General features: G+C 41.9%; 1 protein-coding gene across 7 annotated transcripts in view; it reads right to left on the bottom strand.

The window, feature by feature from the left end:
• Window positions 1-925: 925 nt before the first annotated feature.
• The window catches only part of ldb2a (LIM domain binding 2a), an 88,937-nt gene continuing 69,999 nt past the window's right edge, over window positions 926-19,863 (bottom strand). Inside the window, exons 5-9 of one of the 7 annotated variants that reach the window (XM_035161976.2) lie at window positions 17,477-17,560; window positions 13,319-13,442; window positions 10,876-10,941; window positions 10,037-10,185; window positions 926-2,920 (exon numbers count right to left, since the gene is read on the bottom strand). In XM_035161976.2, coding sequence (XP_035017867.1) covers window positions 2,690-2,920; window positions 10,037-10,185; window positions 10,876-10,941; window positions 13,319-13,442; window positions 17,477-17,560 — 654 coding nt within the window. In that variant the 3' untranslated portion in view covers window positions 926-2,689. Of the gene's footprint in view, window positions 2,955-10,036; window positions 10,186-10,875; window positions 10,942-13,318; window positions 13,443-17,476; window positions 17,561-19,863 lie in introns of all 7 variants that reach the window. The other 6 variants (XM_035161978.2, XM_035161979.2, XM_035161980.2 and 3 more) reach the window with 6 other exon arrangements.

Genomic DNA, 19,863 nt, shown 5'->3' with positions numbered 1-19,863 from the left:
TACCTGCTTGATTAGCCGGTGAACAGATGCAGGGTTCTGAATATGGGGAACATATTAAAGGTTAAATCCACACTGAGATGCTTTGTATTGTGAGGTTTCCAACATTTCCCAGAATGCTTTTCATACGTTCTGAGGTGTCGAGAGGAAGAAGCATAATTCAATCAAAAATGAATGTAAGTGCATATAAATGGACACAGGGAGTTAGTTGGTATTTGAATACTTTACATGATCGTTTTGAAAACTGGCTGCAATGCATTCTGGTGTTTTGAAGAACCACAAACTTTGGGAAAAAATATGTTTTGCGTCATCGTTCTGAGCAACGGCAGAATCTGCTTTTGATTTTCTGAATCGTTTTCGCTTATTAAGATAATAGGGATGTGATTTCCAATAGTTTTCTTTCACCTGATATAAACAGTAACAAGAGGAAAATACAGCGTTAGTCCAGACATGTGGTTTTCTAGATAGATGCCATTGTGGGGCTGAAACTGTTCTGTTCCACAGAACCAACCAGCGTGACATCTCCCTGACATCTGACAAAAAAACATCTCATCACTTTCCACAAGTCCACTTCTTTGTTTTTTCTGGAGCTTTCAGTCGTGCTGTAGACATCCAGTTGCCATGGGAATATAGATTGAAGATTTTTCCTGAACACTTCAAGGACTTTTCACGCAGGTTGGACAAGACAAAAAAAAAACGACAACAGGGCAACTTCACCTGCGGAGGAAGGTCGGTGGGTTTGATTGAAAGCTCTGAAGAGCCACTAAGTAGACCCTGTTTTTGTCGAACTTGTGTTTCCAAGGTTAAGAACGAACTTCCCATTGACTCTTCACACAATCACAGTGAATCGGTGATAGTGAATATCAAAAAGAGACAGAAAAAGAGTCGACCACATGCAGACTTAGTGCACGTGGCCAAATCATGTAGCTCCTTTTGTAAGCACGGTTTATTGGCACACATAATGGTAAAGCATACATACCAGACATCAGATATGACACTGAACACCTCTGCTATATAATGTACAAATGGTGTCTAATAATACTAGGCTCAAACATATTTAGAAATGTGTTAGCTTCCTTACAAATGCACAAATAAATACCCATAAGATCCAATTGTATAAAGACGTCCGCTGTTGCGTTCTTGCCCATTTTTCAAACAAAAGTCCAACAAAAGAGATCAGGGATATAGTATCAATTCAATTCAAAGATTAAAGAACAATCGTGAACACAAAACACGGGGATCACTTCTGTGGGGTGGATGGGACTTTACCTGTGCGCTGTTTTTAAAATGTAAAATTCTTCACTTATGTCACAGAATATACAAGAAAACATGAATGTGTGACTGTGGTTGTTTAGTAAATTTGTGGCTTTGGTTCTGCACTAGCTAAGGAGGAACGGGGGGACATTTAAGAGTTTTCTTTTTTTTTGACAGAGGCAAACCAGCGTCCATCCAAACCACCCAACAGAAATCTGAACCTCCTGTACAAAAACAAAACAGCTGCCATATCCAAACTGGTTTCAGGGGGCTGATTTACAGTGGACGAAAGAGACTCCACTTCTATTTACAGAGCTACAAACCATTGTAACAGTGTTCCCAAACTGATGAACCCAAAAAAGGAAAATCAGACTGATGCATTTTTCAAAAAGTACATATATCAAACAAAAAATAAAAATCCTATAAAATCATGCAGGAAAAAGGCTTTAGTATCAGTTTGGGAGTTGGTCGTTAAAGGGAACCAAGTCCAATTTGGAGGAGGAGGGGGGGGGAGAGAGAGAGAGAGAGAGAGAGAGAGAGAGAGAGACAAAAAAAACTAAATCAACATTAATGCATCAACGCGTGTCGGCAAAGTTCACATACTGATCGGCAAAATTACAACGTGATTGCAAAGGATTCTGAGAGAAGCAAAAATACCAATAGACTACGAACACAATCAAACTGGTTTGCATGAAATCACAATCTGTGACGACCGCAGCAAAGTGGAGAGAAAACAATCCCGGGACGTGATTTTCCCCCTCGTTTGTAAAAAGGGAGTCCAGAGCAGGTTGAGAAACTTTTTTTGTTTCCTCTTAATTGGAAATGGAAATAAACAGCAACAGCAGAAACAAACCAAACAGCCGCGAGAATTTCTCAATGAAAAAAGCTAATTTGCCTCAAACAAGTGTTTCGCTTGCGGTGTGAGACGCCTCCATTGGCTCGGGTTAAAAAACACCTTCTTCACGTCGAGCTCACTATTTCTTCTTCTTTTTTTTTTTGAGACATTTTGTTTGTTGTTTTTTACTCCTCTTCTTTTCTTTTCACTGTCTATTGACGGCGTGATGACTTGCGACCTGCGGGTCAACCAATCACAGCTGTGGTATTCCACTAGACGAGAGGCTTGGAGGGGGAGATTTGATCTGGAATTTTCCACTGCATTCTCGAAAAACAAAATGTATTTTTTGATTTTTTTGAGTTTCTTTGTATGCATTTCATGTCTGTGGATTCTGCTGTGCAACGCTGCCAGTTCTCCGTGTGCTCCCAGATGTTTCAGTGATTCATAGAAGAAGAAAATATCCAGGATGGACAGATTTTTGAGTTTGCAGACAGGGGGTGGGGGTTTGATTCTGTAAAATGTTGTGAGGCGTTTAGAAGCACTGCCCAAAGGGGAAGGGGGAGAGGTTAAAAAGTCCATCTGTTGCTTTCTTCTTCTCTGGTTTTACTGTGAGGGCTGCGGCGCCGTGCTCTCAGGCTTGCTGTCCTGGGTGGCGGGGGGTTTGCTGCTCCAGGGGGCGTTGTTGCCGAGAGCCGGGGAGCCGTTGAAGTCGTCCTCGTCGTCCAGGCCGTTGGTGGCGTCGTACTGCGTGTTCTCCAGACGGGTGATCAGACGCTCATCCTCGTCCCCGAACTCGCCGCCCATCAGGGTCGGCTCGCCCACCACCATCACGTCCTGCAGAGAGAGAGGCCGACAACAAGTTTACAAACTGAAAAGAGGGAAAACAAGAGAACGTGTGATGTTGTTGTTTGTGGCTACAGACTTTTTAAAAGGTCACATCGTGATCAAGCTGCTTCCTTTCTTTACACATGTAGTTGTGCTACTTAGAAGCTCACATTTTACTAATGAATTACATTCTCGTGATATTTGAATGTTGGCTTTTACAATGACTTTTCGGAATCAACTTTGCAGAGGTGCTGAGTTACCTTAAATCTATAGTTTTTCCAGTGGAGTTTTGAATTTACTGCTTGTTTAATGTGCACAAGTGAAATCAGTGACGGCAGCTTAGTGAGTTGGAAACAGTCTAAAACTCCAGAAACGGCTAAGAGGGAGAATCTATTTGACAAAGACGTGCCCCCGAGGTTGAGAATGAATTTACTTGAACAACTATTTTTGTTACTTTATTGTGAAAGTTTTATAAAAAGAAAAAAATAGAATCATCTACACTCTTTGTATTTAGCAAGACATACAAAAAAGGCAGATTTTTCATAAAATTTGTGTCGTGCTTTCTTTACTAAACCCACTTTTTGTTGTTTTTTACAAGTTTAAAAACTGATAAACATACAATCAATTCTAACGCCGGCCAACATGACATGTTTTTATATTTCTGCCGGACCGTCCGCACTTCGCCTTGGGCGGATTCAGAATGAATATGCTAAAGTTAGTGCAAGAGAAGAAATTAATCTAGTTTCATCTAGTCCTCACACTGAACTACCATCTGAATAACACACGTCCAACCAAAAATACTTTTATGATAACATTGACTTTATTTCAAATAAAAATAAATATGCTTATTGTCTAACTTTCATCCTCATGGGCAGAAAAATGTGAATTTAATCAGTCAGCTTTTAAAATAGAGACATCACACGTTATCATAAAGATATTTACCAGTTCTCGCCTCTTGACTCAGGTCTATTTATGTGTGTTTACCATTTTGTTTCCCAGCTGTATGAGGGACGGTCCAAAACCCCCACAAAGGGGGGGCAGTGTATTTCCCTGCATCGACACGGACCCCCTGCTCGTGGGGAAACAACAGTAGGAGTGTGTGTGTAGGAGTGTGTGTGTGTGTCCATGTTTCGGCGTGTTTGTGTATTTATCGGTAAATCCACTGAACCCGACCGTGTGGTTGGTCGACCCCTCTGGAAGCGCTGTGTGCAAATGAAACCTTCCTGAACACAGAGTGGATTCCCCCGGCGCTCGGTACCCCCCCCCCAATCGATACTCATCATGTAAGACATATTTCACAGAGATGGTCGTCTCACAGCGGGTCAAGGAAGGAGAGGAGAGAGATTTATCCATTATCCACTGATATCTGTGGCGTGAAGGATTCCCGACAATTCCTCCGAGACGCAGAAACACGACTAGAAGCTCGTGTAGTTTTTTCCGTTGGAGATTAATTCCTTTACGTTTCACTCACAAAGCGATTCTGTTGATAAACGCACACTGGAGAGTAATTTGTGAATTCTAATATTTGTCAATCAGCTCTGAATCATGGCCGGATTTCTTTGTTTACACCACGTCCGTGGATCTCATCTTCCTGTGACTGACTAAGCATCTCCCTGCCGGCGAGCCCCCGGCGCCACCCACCGCAACCCGGGAAGAAGCTGTACAGTTAAATGGAGCGCATGCTTCACTGGTCATGTGTGTCAACGCTGCCTGGCTCGGGAGATCTCGCTCGCCTCTACCATCTCCTCTGCAACACACACACACACACACACACACACACACAAACATGCACATGCGCTGACTGGCACACAAACCCAGATAAGTTTACTGTACAATCACACCTTAGCACACGAACACACACGTGCACACAAACGCAGGCAAAAGCACTCGAATGCATACAGAGATTAACACTCAACACAACGATCACAAGCCTCAAGACGCGGAATCTCACACGCGAAACCCAAGATTTGTACACAAAAATCACACAGAACAAACACGCATGATCACATCCGGCAGGCGTTGATGTAAACATACAAACAAGACGAGACAACTTCACACACACACACGCCCCCCCCACGCTGCAACACACACACACACACACACACACACTCTGAAGAAGACCACCAATGGGGAGAAGCGGTTTATTTATTCAAGCCGTCCCCGAAGCCCCCCTAGCGACCACTTCTACACCCCACTATGCCTTAATCAGGCTAATTAATTTAGGTGAGCTTTTCAACTAAATGACAATATCCACACTGATTTGTCAATTTGCATAGCTAATTAAGTCATTAGCTAAAAACGTACTGATTGCCAACAAGCCTTGCATTCGCCATCTGTTCCTGTGAGGAGGCCTGTCAACCCACCTCTGGCCAATTTTGGGTCCACAAAAAAAAAAATAAAAAAACGTCTCTCCGACAATCACAGCTGGCGGTTAGCCCGGGACTGGGGTGTGCTAATTGTCAGCTAATTAACACTGTCTACTCGTCTACTCATCTCGTTAAGAGTTAGCCTCTGCGCTAGCTAAGCGGCGCGGCTATGAATGGGCCAACGCGGCGATGATGAACGCCTCCATTCACTGCTGTGTCATTAGCGTTAGCCTGGAGGACATATCTGCTCCTCGGGGCCTCCGAGGCAACAAGTGGGAATATTAACACAATGTGGCGGGAACGGAGAACGGAGCAGTCGCTTGTGCAGCAACAGGACAAAAATGATTGATACAGAATTTAGATGATAAAAAAATATTTTTTAGCCAACTAGTCAACGTTTTCAACATCCCTTCATCTTTTCCTTATTTAAATAAAGAATATATTCCTCTTTTCTAGTCAGTTGTGTTATTTTGTTTTCTGACTTCATGCTAACATCTTCTTCATGTTCCTGTTATCTGTTTGTACGTCTGTCTCCTAAGTCACTCGTCTTTTTGTTGATCTGTTTGTTTCTTGTCACACAATTTCATCAAGAAAAAGAAAACAAAAAAGAACACCACAAAATACAACTTTAAATCTTAAGATTTGGAATAATTTTCTTTTTTAGTCAACATACATCAAAACCTTTGAAAAGACAACATTCAACAATGTGTTGGTCCACTAGTGTGTGTGTTTTTGGTAAAGAAGGAATCAACTAGTGCAACAGTTTGGTTCACTGATGTGTTTTTAATAGTTTTTAGATAGAACTTGAGCTCGATAATAAGATATAATAGGTTTTGGATGCTAATCTGACAATAATCAATTTTCAGATTTAGTCTTTTTACTGTATTCATCAGGAATAAGCCATATCCTTAAAGGTCTATAATACTCAATACATTAAAGCTTCAAATCCAAGCGGTGCTCGGTTTAAAGAGAAATTCTGTCACCGCAGAAATTAAATCACTTAGAAACAAGGCCAAGTTTTAAAGTTCACAGACAAATATTAAACATTAATAAGACTTATGTCTTCGCCAATTAATAGTAAAACCCAAAACTTTGAGTTGTGTTACAATTTGACACCAGTGTCATGTGATCTCTGTGGAAGAACCAAATGAGTGTTTTTATGTTGAGTTCCTCAGAAAAATACACCAAAGTTTGAACTTAATCGAAAGAAGGGTTGTCAAAAAAGTTGAGGGACAGAAAGAACTAAACAGAATATTCAATGCAAGTCGTTTTACTTGTAATGGATTACTTCTTACACTGTGGTATTGATACTTTTACTTCAGTACACAATCAGAGTACTTCTTCCACCAGAGTTAACTCACAACATTGAAATGAGAAACAACACACGTTAAAACACTCAATCTGAGCCACTGGAGGTCAGTGTTGATCATTCTATAAACGCCCTGCGCCTCCCTCACCCACACCTCCTCTCCTCCAGCCGCTGGTAACCCCCCCCATCCTACCACCACCACCCCCCCACCCCTTTCCCCTTGTGAGGGTCCACTCCTTATTGTCATTGGGCTCACGTAGGCTTGTGCTGAGCCACAAACGAACAACTTCTCAGACAAAGACAGCAGGCGCGCAACATATGTAACCAGCATGTTAGCAGCCACGCCGCTGCCAGTCTTTAAGAGGCGTGTGAATGCAAGAGGCATGAGTGTGTGTGTGTGTGTGTGTGTGTGTGTCTGTGTGTGTGTGCATGTTGGGGTAGGTGGGTGGGTGGGGGCTGGAGGGAGGGAGGAGCGTTGATGGAGTATACTTTGTGCATGTGAAGGAGGGCAGGGGGTGGAGGGTATATACAGATATCAGTGATAATGAGAGCTGGAATAGAGCCAAACTGCCTTCTAGAGAGAAAACAATTGCACATGCCGTGTGTGTGAGTGTGTGTGTTTGTGTGTGATGTGTGGTGTGTGTGTGTGTGTGTGTGTGTGTGTGTGTGTGTGTGAGTGTGTGAGATCTACATTATGTATGTGTGAGATGGAGAGAAGCAGATACATGAAGAGAGTGATGGCAGCAAATCTCAAAAGATGACAGGACAGTTAACTGCGGGACAGAATATAGAGGGACAGGACAATGTGTGTGTGTGTGTGCGTGTGCGTGTGTGTGTGTGTGTGTGTGTGTGTGTGTGTGTGTGTGTGTGTGTGTGTGTGTGTGTGTGTGTGTGTGTTTGCATAGGTGTGTGCAGAAAGAGTGCGTTCTTCTAAACTGCTCAAAAACGTGAGGTAAATGATATTTTCTAGCCGTGAGGGTGCAAAAGTGGAGAAGAACGACCTGTACCAGAGGAAGAAGTCCAATCCAGTTATAAAAGGACACATCCTAATGGTGTCCCCATAGCCTACGACTGGAAAATACATAGAAATATTAGGCCATGTTAATAAACGACAAATATGTTTGGGAAAATGAACAAAATAAAGTCTTGTTTACATTTTTAATCAAAGGGAAATTATGTCAATCACCGCGGGAGCTGCCAAAAGAGAACAACATATTTCATTTGTTCTTTTCATTCTTGCAATATTAGACGACAACATGTGGTTTTTATTGTTAAGTTTAGGCTCACGAAGAACTCGACGTCTTAAGTCAAAACATATACTGACGTTTTTATTTACTGTACTTGTGTTGCTTTTGTTTTACTTCACACCGACGTCATGAACCTTAAAGGATAAAGTGTTTTGTATTATTCACGCATGCACGCACTCACGCACTCACGCACCTTTTCCCTGATCTCAAAGTGCTTCAAACCGTAATCACACACTTAATTTCTGTGGAGACAGGCTTGCTTTACTCAACCCGGTGTGTGAGTATAGAAAAGCATTAGCACCCTTTAAATATCCCATTAAGCAGAATTAGTCCTGGCGTAGAAGACGAACACACATTAACGCCGAGCAGCGACCCTTTAACGTCATGTTTGGTTTCAACACACTTTTTAACGCAGATGGAGCGACGTGCAGCGAGTGGGCGCAGGATAAATAAGTAAATTGGATGCAGTAGTGTAAATATAATACAGTATGTGTATAATGAAGAGCGTTTGGAATAAACTCAGCAGCGGCGGCGGGCGAATCCTCGGGGGGGAAACGTGGTGCAACACTGTTTAAGAGGCTGTTTAACCTCAGACTGTGTCAAGTGGCCTGTTATGGAGTCATGGAGGGAAATCACACATTCATACTCAGGACACACAGGACACACAGTTTTATGGACAGATGTCTTTATGTAGATTAAGTTTCCTGAGCAGAGGGAAAATTAATAGATGGAATATAACTGACTGATATTAGTTTGTTATGTCTGTTTGTCTGTCCGTCAGTAGGGTTAGGCAAAAACTACTGAGCTGATTTTCGTGAAATTTGAGTTTGAGTTTGGCCCATGAGATGAAACCCATAAGAGTTTGGTGCTGATTTGGACAAAAGGGTGAATCCAGGAATGTTTTATTCTTTTCTTTAACATTGTGAGAGGCATTTTTTCTACATTTTCACCAATTTCCCAGGGAAAAATTCAAAGATCTTTAGGAAATGAATCTGCATTTACGAGACTGATATGATTGTGTTTGCAATTTGGTGCAGCTTGATTGAATCTAAGGGAAATCAGGAGGTTACGTCTGTTTACGCAAAAACCTACTGGACAGATCTCCACGAAACTTGGTGGAAGGATTTAATTTTTGATGCAGATCCGGATCAGGGAGCGGATCCAGGATTTTTAAATTCTTATTCTTTAACGTTGCAAGAGGGTGTTTTGCAGCACTTAGAAAATAATAAATGGTTCTTGATGGAAAATATCAGGCATATTTGGTGTGTGTGAAATTTGGTGCAGATCCAAACAAAAATTCAGATAAGGTGAATTTAAATCTGGTGTCATACACTTGAATGCACTTTTTATTGGTTGGTCAAATCATAGATATTCGTTAGGGGAGTTAAAATGTCATTTTCAGATTGTATATGTAGTTATTTTTACTTGGTTTGTGTATTTATATCTGCAGCAGCACCGCCCCTTCACATCCATACAGTTCTATAGTTGCTGAATACAAGCTACCATCCCTGTGGGCTGCTGTGAGTGCAGTGCCTTGCTCAGGGGCATTTCAAGCGCGGTGGCTGCGGAGAGAGGGCAATGTGTCACTCCTCTCCCCCGCCCACATTTTCCCACTCGGACCTGAGATTCAAACCTTTTATTTATTTATTTATCCAAGAACCCGGAGGCTACGGCCACTTGCTCGAGCACCGGGGGTCAGCTGGGTCTTTCTAACGTACATATTCTGAGAGTTTCACTCCGAGAAACACTGCCGGGAAAATTAAGCGAGTAGCAACCATTTAGTGATTTGACACAAAGCAGCGAGAGGAACACTTTTAATTTCACCCTCTTCACTTGTTATTTATAAATTTAGCTCTTCTTGTACTATTTTTCTGCTTTGATGATTTTAATGTCAGTTGTGTCACTTTTTATGATATTTGATGTTTTCTCTCTTTGTCTTGTGGGGCGACATGTTTTCATACACGTCCCTCGGGGTTTCTTTGTCTCACTGCACGGGTTCGACTTTCTTTTCTACCCTCTCCTCCTGGTGCTTTTTCTCTCTCTCTCTCTCTCTCTCTCTTTCTCTCATTCGTGCAGATAAATCAAACCTAATAGCTGCAATACCATTAGGAATTGCTCCTGCCTTTGTGTAACCCGGCAAACAAGCGTGTGCGGAGACATATAGAGTAGAAGAGGAGGCAAACCGGGTGGAGCTGATGCTTACAGGTACCTGACTGGAGAGGCTGAAGTTGGTGGCCGGGCTGCGTTTCTTGCTGGCGGTGGTGCCCACGCTGCTGTTGGCGCTGCTGGCCGAGTTCTTCCGTTTCCTCCTCTTCGTGGTCGTCTGTCGGGCGGGCTCAGCCTTGGCGCGACCTGCAGGGAGAAACAGAGGCCATGCCAAAGAACATAACGCATACATACAGAGACAAGGTGTAGGGCTGTGTGTGTGTGTGAGGTCATGCAGCAGAGGCTTGAACATGCAACATCATAATTAAACGCGCAGACAAACTTAATTTGAAATACTCATAAGAGAAAGCAAACGCACAAACACAGAACCGACTACAACGATCCGTGCTTTGTTTTCTGCAGAGGTGAAACCGCAGGAGCGTTAGCATCTTCCCAGACATGCACTAGTAAGAAATAACCCCTGTCTCATTTGCATAAATGCTCAACAATGGACCCTGACGCTCGACGTAATGCAAATTTGTTAATGATTTCAGTGCTGCACCAATTGCCACGTTCCTCGATAGCACGGGCCAGATTAAAACTGCTCTGCTGTGGCAGGAAGCACGTCTGTGTTACTGAATGTGCTTTTTTCTTTCCCACCACCGCGTCCATTCTTGCACATTTCTTGCATTTCTATAGCTGCGATTTCCTGAGCATGACCATGTTATTGGTTTAATCATTTTTAGTTGTAGCCAGCGCTGGAGAGAATCTGTCTTTGCATGCATTACACCAGCATATGCAACATGTTTTTTTTTTGTTATTCATTCATTCAGTCATATCTTTCCAACGTGCATCCATGGTAATCGTGCACAATCAACACTGTAAGAGGGAAGATACCTTTTTTGTGATTTGTGGGAAATATTTCCGTTTTGAAGTTCTGTGGGTGTCCAGCTGAAACCGGAGCTAGAATCAGTTTAATTCAATCCAAGTTGTAGAATAATTATCATTTTAAAACAATTGAACACAGAATGAGACCCAGAGATGACAACAGGGAAAAAGGCAAAGACATAATTGAGCATTCAGTGGGATACAGATGCAATTTAACACCAGGGGAAACTTATGCTTTTCCAATTATGAGCTATATGTAATTCCTAAAGGTGCAATTACACCGTGAGTGAAGTCATTATTATTAAAAAAAAAAGATATAAAGTGATGACACAGGTTAATAGAGATCTTGGAGATTCTAGTATTTATAAAGGAATTTTATGTAGTGCATAATTTACGAGTACATGATTTTTGCGAATTCTGCCAACATTTGTTAGAAAACATTATTCCTTTTAATCTCAAGTGAGACAAGAAAACACTGCTGTGATCTTCAAACAGATGTCTGAAAATGAAATACATTTTTCTTACTAATCACACCGAGGGAGATGCTTTCATATTCAGTTAGAACAACCAGCGACTGGTGATACAAACAAAACTGAAACTATAAATCAGAGCCAAAACAATAAGGGGATTTTAAAAAAAAAATGTTGTTATCAGCATCTTTCTTCTTTTGATTCCTGACTTTGACAGACGTGTGTGCAAAAATAAAAGTGGGCCTATTGTCAGAGACAATCATTTCTGTTATCAAACCGGTTTCCTTCAATGCTGAAGCCGGTGACGCACTAAAATCACTTCCATTTCCACCAAAAGGACTTATCGGAGCATAAATGCGCCTGTGGCTTCCTTCCTGGCCAGATCCCAACCAGCTTCCAGGCTGGAGAAGAATTGCAGGAAAAAGGGGAATAACAAGCTCGCGATTAAGAAAACTGCAATTCCAGCTAAACTGCGAAGTCAAAATAAAGACGGATGACATGAGACGACCCTGAAAAAACACTCGTCTTAAACAATCGAACAAACTTAAGTTCTGGTTTAAGGGACGAATTGAACCTGAGATAAATTTCAATGTAAAATAAAAATACTAATACGCAGCTGAGGGTAACAAGCACTGCAGACACCACAATAACCCTGAAAGCTGTGCATGATATAAACCTGCATCAGCCATTTCATGTGTTCGCTTTCCATGTGAAAAATTAACCATCAGTACAGGAGTAATTTTTTTTTCCTTTTGACTTTATATTCATAAAATGCTTTCCATGATTTTTCCTTTTCTTTGAAGAACGTCATTGACACTAGGGAGCCGCTGGCCGGGGAGCTGGATCCACTAGTTTGATTACACCCGGCACTCTTAATTAAAGTTACACAGGTCTGAGTCAAAGGCTTTTTGACTGGTGTTGGTTTTTAAAGACATCTCGTCACGGCTCGCTAAGCATTGCAGTAATTTGCAGCCACTCCAATGTGTCCAACAAAAAAAAAAAAAACTCAGCTTACTCTTTTCTCTCCCAGCCTGAGACCTCACAGCCAATTTAAGCCTGGTACTTTTCAGAAACCGCCCTTAAAACATCAATCATAGAAAAAAACTGAGAGGCGCGTTCAGATCGGCGAGATTCGAGAGGAGACCCCCGGAATTCTGATTTATTTCACATACCTGACCGACAAAACATACTCCAGGGATTAAGACAAATTTAAAGGCTAATTTGGAAACATAAGTGAGGCAATAGAAACATAGTCTGAGAGAAAAATACAGTTTTTTAAAAATAAATCTTGGTCGAGGAAATGATTTACACTTAATACTGAATTCACAGCATTTTAGAAAATGTAAATATGTCTGTTGAAACCATAGACTGTACATAAAAAGTGAAGCCAAAGTATCTCCACTGCCATCTGGTGGCTGTCTGCGGTATAGGTCAGAAACCCTGCCTCCTCCATGTCACTGCGTGGGACACGGACCAAACTAAAAGGTCAAATAAATTGTTCTCAAAGATGGTGTCTTTAATTTTGTGTAGTTCTTATCACACTGATTGATTATTATACAAGTGTTCAAGTTTCTAATAGGTTTTTGTTTTAATTCGTTTTTTGATGCTATAAAAAAAGGTGTGAAACATCATGATTGACAGCTGAGACTGACTCAAGATTGGTCGAGCGCATGTATCGGTGGGATCTCGCTAACGTGGCTCCATCCCCCCCGATCGCTAATGCGCCGACTCCAAATGCAGGAGATGGCAGCGCTTGTATCTGGGATAGTTTGGCTTCATTTCTCCATAGTGGCAGGGAGTGGAAACTTGTCGTCCATCTTTATTTACAGTAAATGGTTAAAACTGTCAAATCAAATAAAAAAAATTTAGACCTGGACTGTTGAGGGAGACAAGACAATTATCTGGAGTTTAAGCGAAAAGCAGAAAAGCTGATCCACGTGAACCGGTTCTTTCATTAGACAGTAACGATTTGAGGTATTTACCTGGTGGGGCTACCATTCTCTGCCATTTTTGGAATAAGCACGTCTTGAGACAGTCCCGGGGGCTGAGGTTGTAGGTCTTGTGCCTCGACATGAGCTCCTGCATGGGCTCCAGGATGACACACAACTGCGAACACAACAGGACAAACCACACACGCGTGTCAGTGTAAAGCCAAATTCTCTCAACATCTGATGAGAGAACAGAAACAGGGGCCATAAAGACACAGAGTTTGTTGCTTAATTAATCACAGCACGCTGACTTTGAGTGATTAGCTTAGTAGTAAATCTATTTTTTATGGACACTATTAATAAAGAAGCTTTAAAAAACAGGTTTATTGTCAAGTGCTTCGGATAGAAGGACAAGGAGACAGATAGAAGGAGAAAGATGGGCAGGACGATACATTTTAATATGAGCTGTCTTTGTTGAGCTGTTTACAACTCACAGTAAAATGTGAGAGACACACACACACACACACACACACACTCACACACACACACACGTTTGTCTGGCTTCTCTCTCCTTAAACACAGCGGACACACAGAGCGCTCTTCCCTCATTCCCACACTGCGCTCCAACAATATTCTCCACCTAAAAGACCTTAAGTACAATATTCAGTCAGGAGAAAAAACTGTAAATCTCTGGTGATCTGCGGCGAGAGGAACCAGGGGTCAGCCTGTCATCTTTAATACGTCAGGCTTAGCTTATCCAGAGATTCAACATCTGGATAACGTTAGGAGCAGGTCAGCCCGACTTCTTCACCAGCAGAAATCATGCAGTCAGAGGACAGTGATTGGACGACCGCTGATCAATACACCATTTTTCAGCCTATGTAACGAAACTACGTCAACAACTAAAGGGAACCTGGAGAGTTCATAACTCCGCCAAGGCCAACGCCCCGATCCCTGCACGTTTCAGAAAGTGAGCCTGGATCCTCTCCAAAAATTGAATGGGTTCTTACCCTCCAGAAAATGTAGTGGAAATTAGTCCCTTTCTTCAAACTAACGACAAACAAATACAGAACTTCCCTGTCGGAGGTGACGACCTATAAGCAAACTCCACAGAACAAATGTGAGAATGTTAAGGATTGTGCCTCCTGGTGGTTTAATATGAATATCACACTTGGTGATCTGTCGTTCAGTCAGATTCAACTACTTACAAATAAACAAATATAATGATAATTTAATAATAATAAACAGTTTACCTTTAATTCAATCAAGCTGCACCTAATTGCACAAACTCATAGAGATCAGTCCCCTAAGTACGCCTTCTTTTTTTAGATTTATGAATTATTCCCTAGGGAATCGGTGATAGTGTCAAAAAACGTAATTCTAAGGAAACACATCCACAATCTGATCTAAATCCAGAGTTCGACGATCTAGAAACGATGTGAAACATCGTGATTGACAGCTGGGACTCAGGGAAATGTCTAACCAGGCGAGCGGTCGTCGAAAAGTTACTGTTAGTGTTTCCCAAAGTGAGCGTAACTGCGAGGTCAAAGCTGTAACTTGCTCAAGGGCACTTTGATAGTCATTACTGCGAGAGAGGACACTGTTAATCATTCCCTGCATGCTCAAATGATCCCGCCCGACCTTCAGCATCACACCGCCACCTCCACATTTCTGATGTCAGGTCTAATCAGCATGCTCATCACCTCACAACACCTGGAATCCCGTGTTCAAAACGCTCCGGCGTGCAGTCGGGGGCTTTTTAAACCAGTCCTGCTAACAAGCGTGGGCCGGTGCTGCTTACGTCAAATTACCCTACACAAACACAATGTCTGCCGCTGCTCCCTCCGTTAGGACGGCTGTGTTTTGATGCCACGCAGCTCGAGGTAAAGTGAACATCCCTGCAACAGACTAATCCCGTGTTCTCCTCTGATAGTTCCCTCCTGACACAGTAATATCCCTCCACAGCGCAGCCAACAAGCCCTGGCTCTCAGCCTGAAAACAAGGGCTATTTTCAGGCTGAATAGTAGGACGCCGGCAGCTCCGATACATGGAAAGGCTTAAATACTCCAAATGAAAAAAAAAACGATAGTGTGTGTGTGTGTGTGTGTGTGTGAGAAAGGTCGGTTGTAACCCCACAGCCAGGAAACTGTCAGTCTCCTTTGGAAGGACTGATAAACACTGGGAAAGGCCTTTTCCAGAGACACGTCGCTGCCAGTTTAATGTGAGGAAAGGGTGTGTTTTACCTTGACACCCATGATAACAGTCGGGGGAAGTATCATTTGCACAATGTTTGACATGTTGAATAACAGCGACTAAACACCAGCAGTTCCCAGTGAGGGGAACTGGGATCTCTGGACTCAGAAATAAGAAAAATCTACATTCTGCTTAGAATCAAAATATGTAATTTCAGATTTTCTTGTGATATTTGCTTTGTTCTTGTGCAACAGTGTAAGTTAATGTCTTTAAAATCTCAGAATAGTTTCAAAAGGATGCTGCTTAAAGGAACATTTCACTTGTTAATTGAAGTGTGAGTCGTTAAATCAAATTCGATCAAAAGCAAAAAAAAAATCTTTAAATCTTCAATTTCTGTGTCTTATTCTGGCAAAGTCTTGTTTTAAATGTAGATTCTAGTTGAAGGTGTGAAATGAAAAAGACAGAAACAAGGTTAAATCGTCATTAAGAGGAATATTTTCTGTACAAATGAAAATTAAACCAGATTTTTGCTCTGGGAAAGTCGACCAATTTACCAATTTTACCAAACCCACGGGGGGGTTCCTATGGAATATCTCCGGTTCAGGGGCCACTGAGGCGGTGCAAGTAATTTTCTCCAAACTCTTCAAAGACACAAACAACTTAACCTCTTTCATAAAAACGCATGTTGTCAGCGAACAGCAAAAAACACAAGGCTTGATCCCCGTGTCATTGTTTTATGAGCGGAGTACTGACCATCTGAATCCCTGGAATAGAGGACGAACACTAAATCTTCACTGTGTAATTACAGATACTTGAATTACGTGTCTTCCTTTTTCTCGTGTCGGTGGCATTTCAGTGGCTTTCTGCATATAGAAAAAATCATTGTTAGAGGAAAACAAAAAAAAAGCGCCTGCTCCCTCTCTCCCTCTCTCCCACTCTCCCTCTCTCCCTCTCTCCCACTCTCTGTGTGTCTTTCTTCGCTCAGTTATTATAAGCAGCAGAGGTGCCGTTCCCCGATTCGCGCGCCATTTCACAATTATGAGTCTCAACAGGGAGCGTTCATTAATGTTATGCTAATTTTCTGTATCCAATTAATTCTTCTCTCTCGCCGTCTCTCTCGCTCGCTCTTGTTCTCCCATTTGGAAAGCGTAGCTGTCAGTCAACTGTGCCGTCGGAAAACACACACACACACACACACACACACACACACACACACACACACACACACACACACACACACATACATACACAAATAAAAGCCTGTGAAATAATCACTAATGTATTCAGCCGGCTTATACTTCCCATTTCCGTAAATTATATTGCTGCGGTCAGGTAGAAAAACATGTATATGCAGAAGAGCAAAGCAGAAAAAAATAAGTGCTTATTTGTTGTTTTGATGCCGTGCACTTCGGAAATTATACACTCAAGTTTTCAAACAGCCAACAGTGATAAAACGCATTCTGCACATAAGCTCTCAATTCCTGTAAGACAGAGACAAAGAGTCACATTCACAGTCATGATATGACCTCAAATACGCTAAAGAGAGAGAATGAGAGAGGAGAGAAACACGGAATTTGAATATTCAAACACTGAAAAATACCTGTTTATTTAAAAACTTTGACAAAAGAATTACCGATTCACTTTAAGAACCATATTAGCCAAGACAAAGAAATGTAATATTCCTCATACTAAACACAGCTTCATGACGTCTAGACACATTAGAATCAGAGATTTGGTTTGAAAAACATCAGTGACATGAATCAATAGGTTTAAAAATGGACAGGAATTGTTCCTCCGTGTGTAAGTGTGAGAAGACGAGAACAAAACAAAAGCAGAATGACAGTCATAGACATCGCACGCACACACACACACACACACAAACACACACACACACACACACACACACACACACACACACACACACACACACACACACACACACACACACACACACACACACACACACACACACACACACACACACACACACACACACAGACACGCACACTGAGTCTTTACCCTGAGGTAGTTGAGGGTGAAGTTGGTCAAACCCATGCGAGTGATGTTTTTGGACAGTTGTTCCAGCACCTGAGGGTCTTGTGCCTGTAAAGTCAGCAGCAGAGAAATGAAAAATAAAGAAAAGTATTACACACGTACACAGCACATACAAACACGTGTGTCATAACACGTCTATATGTTGTTATGTTTGCATTCAACTGACTACAACTAAAGGATTGTCTACAGGCAATTAAGGCTAATTGGCTAATTCCATCGGATATGCACAATCGACACATTCACACCCCCGAGTCACGAATGCAACTGTTTAACGGTTATTGCAGTTTCTATTAATCTGAATGGAAGTATTTCTGGCCTTCATTTCACGCTGTTGTCAAACTGTGGGCTAATTAATCAATATTAGTTTGTCATCCCATTTAAAATTCCACACGTTTACGATTTTCTTATCTCGACCGAATTCGATGATGTCGGTGAACAGGGTCTGAGCTGCGGGGGGAAAATAATTCAATCACGTTCAGTTCGTGGAAAAACCAGCAAATACAAAAATCTGCACATGTGACCCACCCTTCAGTTTGATGCTTAATGTATGTAAATCATTAATATATGGAAGCTGCATTATTCACACGTCAAATTCGTTAGAAAATAGCACTGGACACAATTAATTGTGAAATAGAAAGTGCATTGAAACCGTGTGTTTGTAGAGAACGTGTAGGAGTGAAGAACAAATATTAAATTAGAACTAAACAGGGGAGAAAAAAAGCAAAGGTACCAATTATAGGAAGACATCTGATTGAAAAAAAAAATCCCATGAAGACACATGATTATTCACTGAGCTTGTTTGCCGCTCCAGGAATAAGCAGTCAAATTTATAGAAAAAGCTGTAGGTGTTGACGGAGCAAAACACAGCCCAGCCTGAGCCGAGGCAGAGAGCTCGCTTGCATTCAGCGCCTCATGAAAAATGCATAATTCTATCTCCCCTCGCATCTCTCTGTGCGGTGGAGAGTCAAGAGGAAAAGCGAGGGAGCCCTTCTGTACCGTCAGCAGGCCCCCACGCGAGTGACGGGGGGGATCGGGCGAGCGAGCGTTATTGGCAGCCCGGGCAGATCGGAATCTGAATTTACTTTACTCATCAAGTGGAATTAGGCTAAACGCACTGTACAGAAATTTGTCTTGGCAGCGACGGTGCAAGAGACGTGTCAACAATTTGTAGAGTGTGCGAGTAAACACTGGCACATATGGCGCGGGGACAACAGAGACGCTCGGTTCAAGGGGCCGAAGGCAGACAAACAACAGAGCACAAGCTGCAGGGAGACACACTCTCGGAATTCAAGATGCACGGCGGCCGTTCCAAATAAGAGGCAGGCGGCCATAGTGCACGTATCAAACGTAATGTAAGAGGAGTCAAGAAGAACTTTAAATACAACTTATTCAATCAGGGTTATACTTTACTTTATATGATGAGATGAGACTAGACAAGTTAAACTACCTAGAGTAAAAAGATTGTCATGTCTTACCCCCCTATGGATTCATTATATAAACACTAATATGATGTATTACAGTGTATATGCGTCTCTTAAGCTAATATCACTGTGTTTACTGTAACAGCTGTTACATCGGTACCGTGATGTATTATTTGTTTGTTTTGTGTTTTGCTGCCATAAATTTTAATGTATATTTACATCAGGGTTTGAGTTGCACACGACTGCTCGACACGCCGTGTGTGTACAAGGGATTTGTATGTGTGTGTCTGTGTGTGTGTGTGTGTGTGTGTGTGGGTGTGGGTGGCTGGGAGGGGAGGAGGGGAGGGGGTGAAGCAGATGTTAGGGAGGGAGACGTAATGTCACTTGAAATGATGTGCAGCTCCTGCAGGGTGTTTGTGTTTGTGCATTTTTTATTTTTTTTGCAAATCTACTTTGTACTCCTACTCCTCGTTACAGAGGGAAATAGGTTGTTCAACTTTTTTACTTATTTTACAGTACTAGGTAATTTGCATATTGAGATGTTTCTTCAACACATGATCAGCTGATAAAAAAAGAAAACCCATGTGATAGAAAAGTACAGTGTAAAAAAAACCCTACAACTTTAAAATGCTGTTCACAGCAGTGACTCTGGAGGCTATTCTCAATATTGAGAGCCTTTTTAATAATTGAATTACATTTTGCTGGTAGTACTTTTGGTTGGACTTTAACTTGGAGTACTTGTACACAAAGTTACCAGGAATTTTCTGAAGGGACGTATTAAAGTTTAAGTTTCTCCACTGTCATGGAGTAATAACACCTGAGACACCTGTCAATCAAAGCAATCACACCCTCAAACATATTTCTGCTTAGTGGAGGATCATCAAAACACTTTGTAACGACTGGAAATGACTCAGACCAGATTGTTTTGTC

Source organism: Hippoglossus stenolepis, chromosome 7, assembly GCF_022539355.2.
Source record: "Hippoglossus stenolepis isolate QCI-W04-F060 chromosome 7, HSTE1.2, whole genome shotgun sequence".
NCBI classification, from domain to species: Eukaryota; Metazoa; Chordata; class Actinopteri; order Pleuronectiformes; family Pleuronectidae; genus Hippoglossus; species Hippoglossus stenolepis.
Note: the sequence above shows the minus strand (reverse complement) of the source record. Positions and strands in the feature narration are given on the sequence as shown.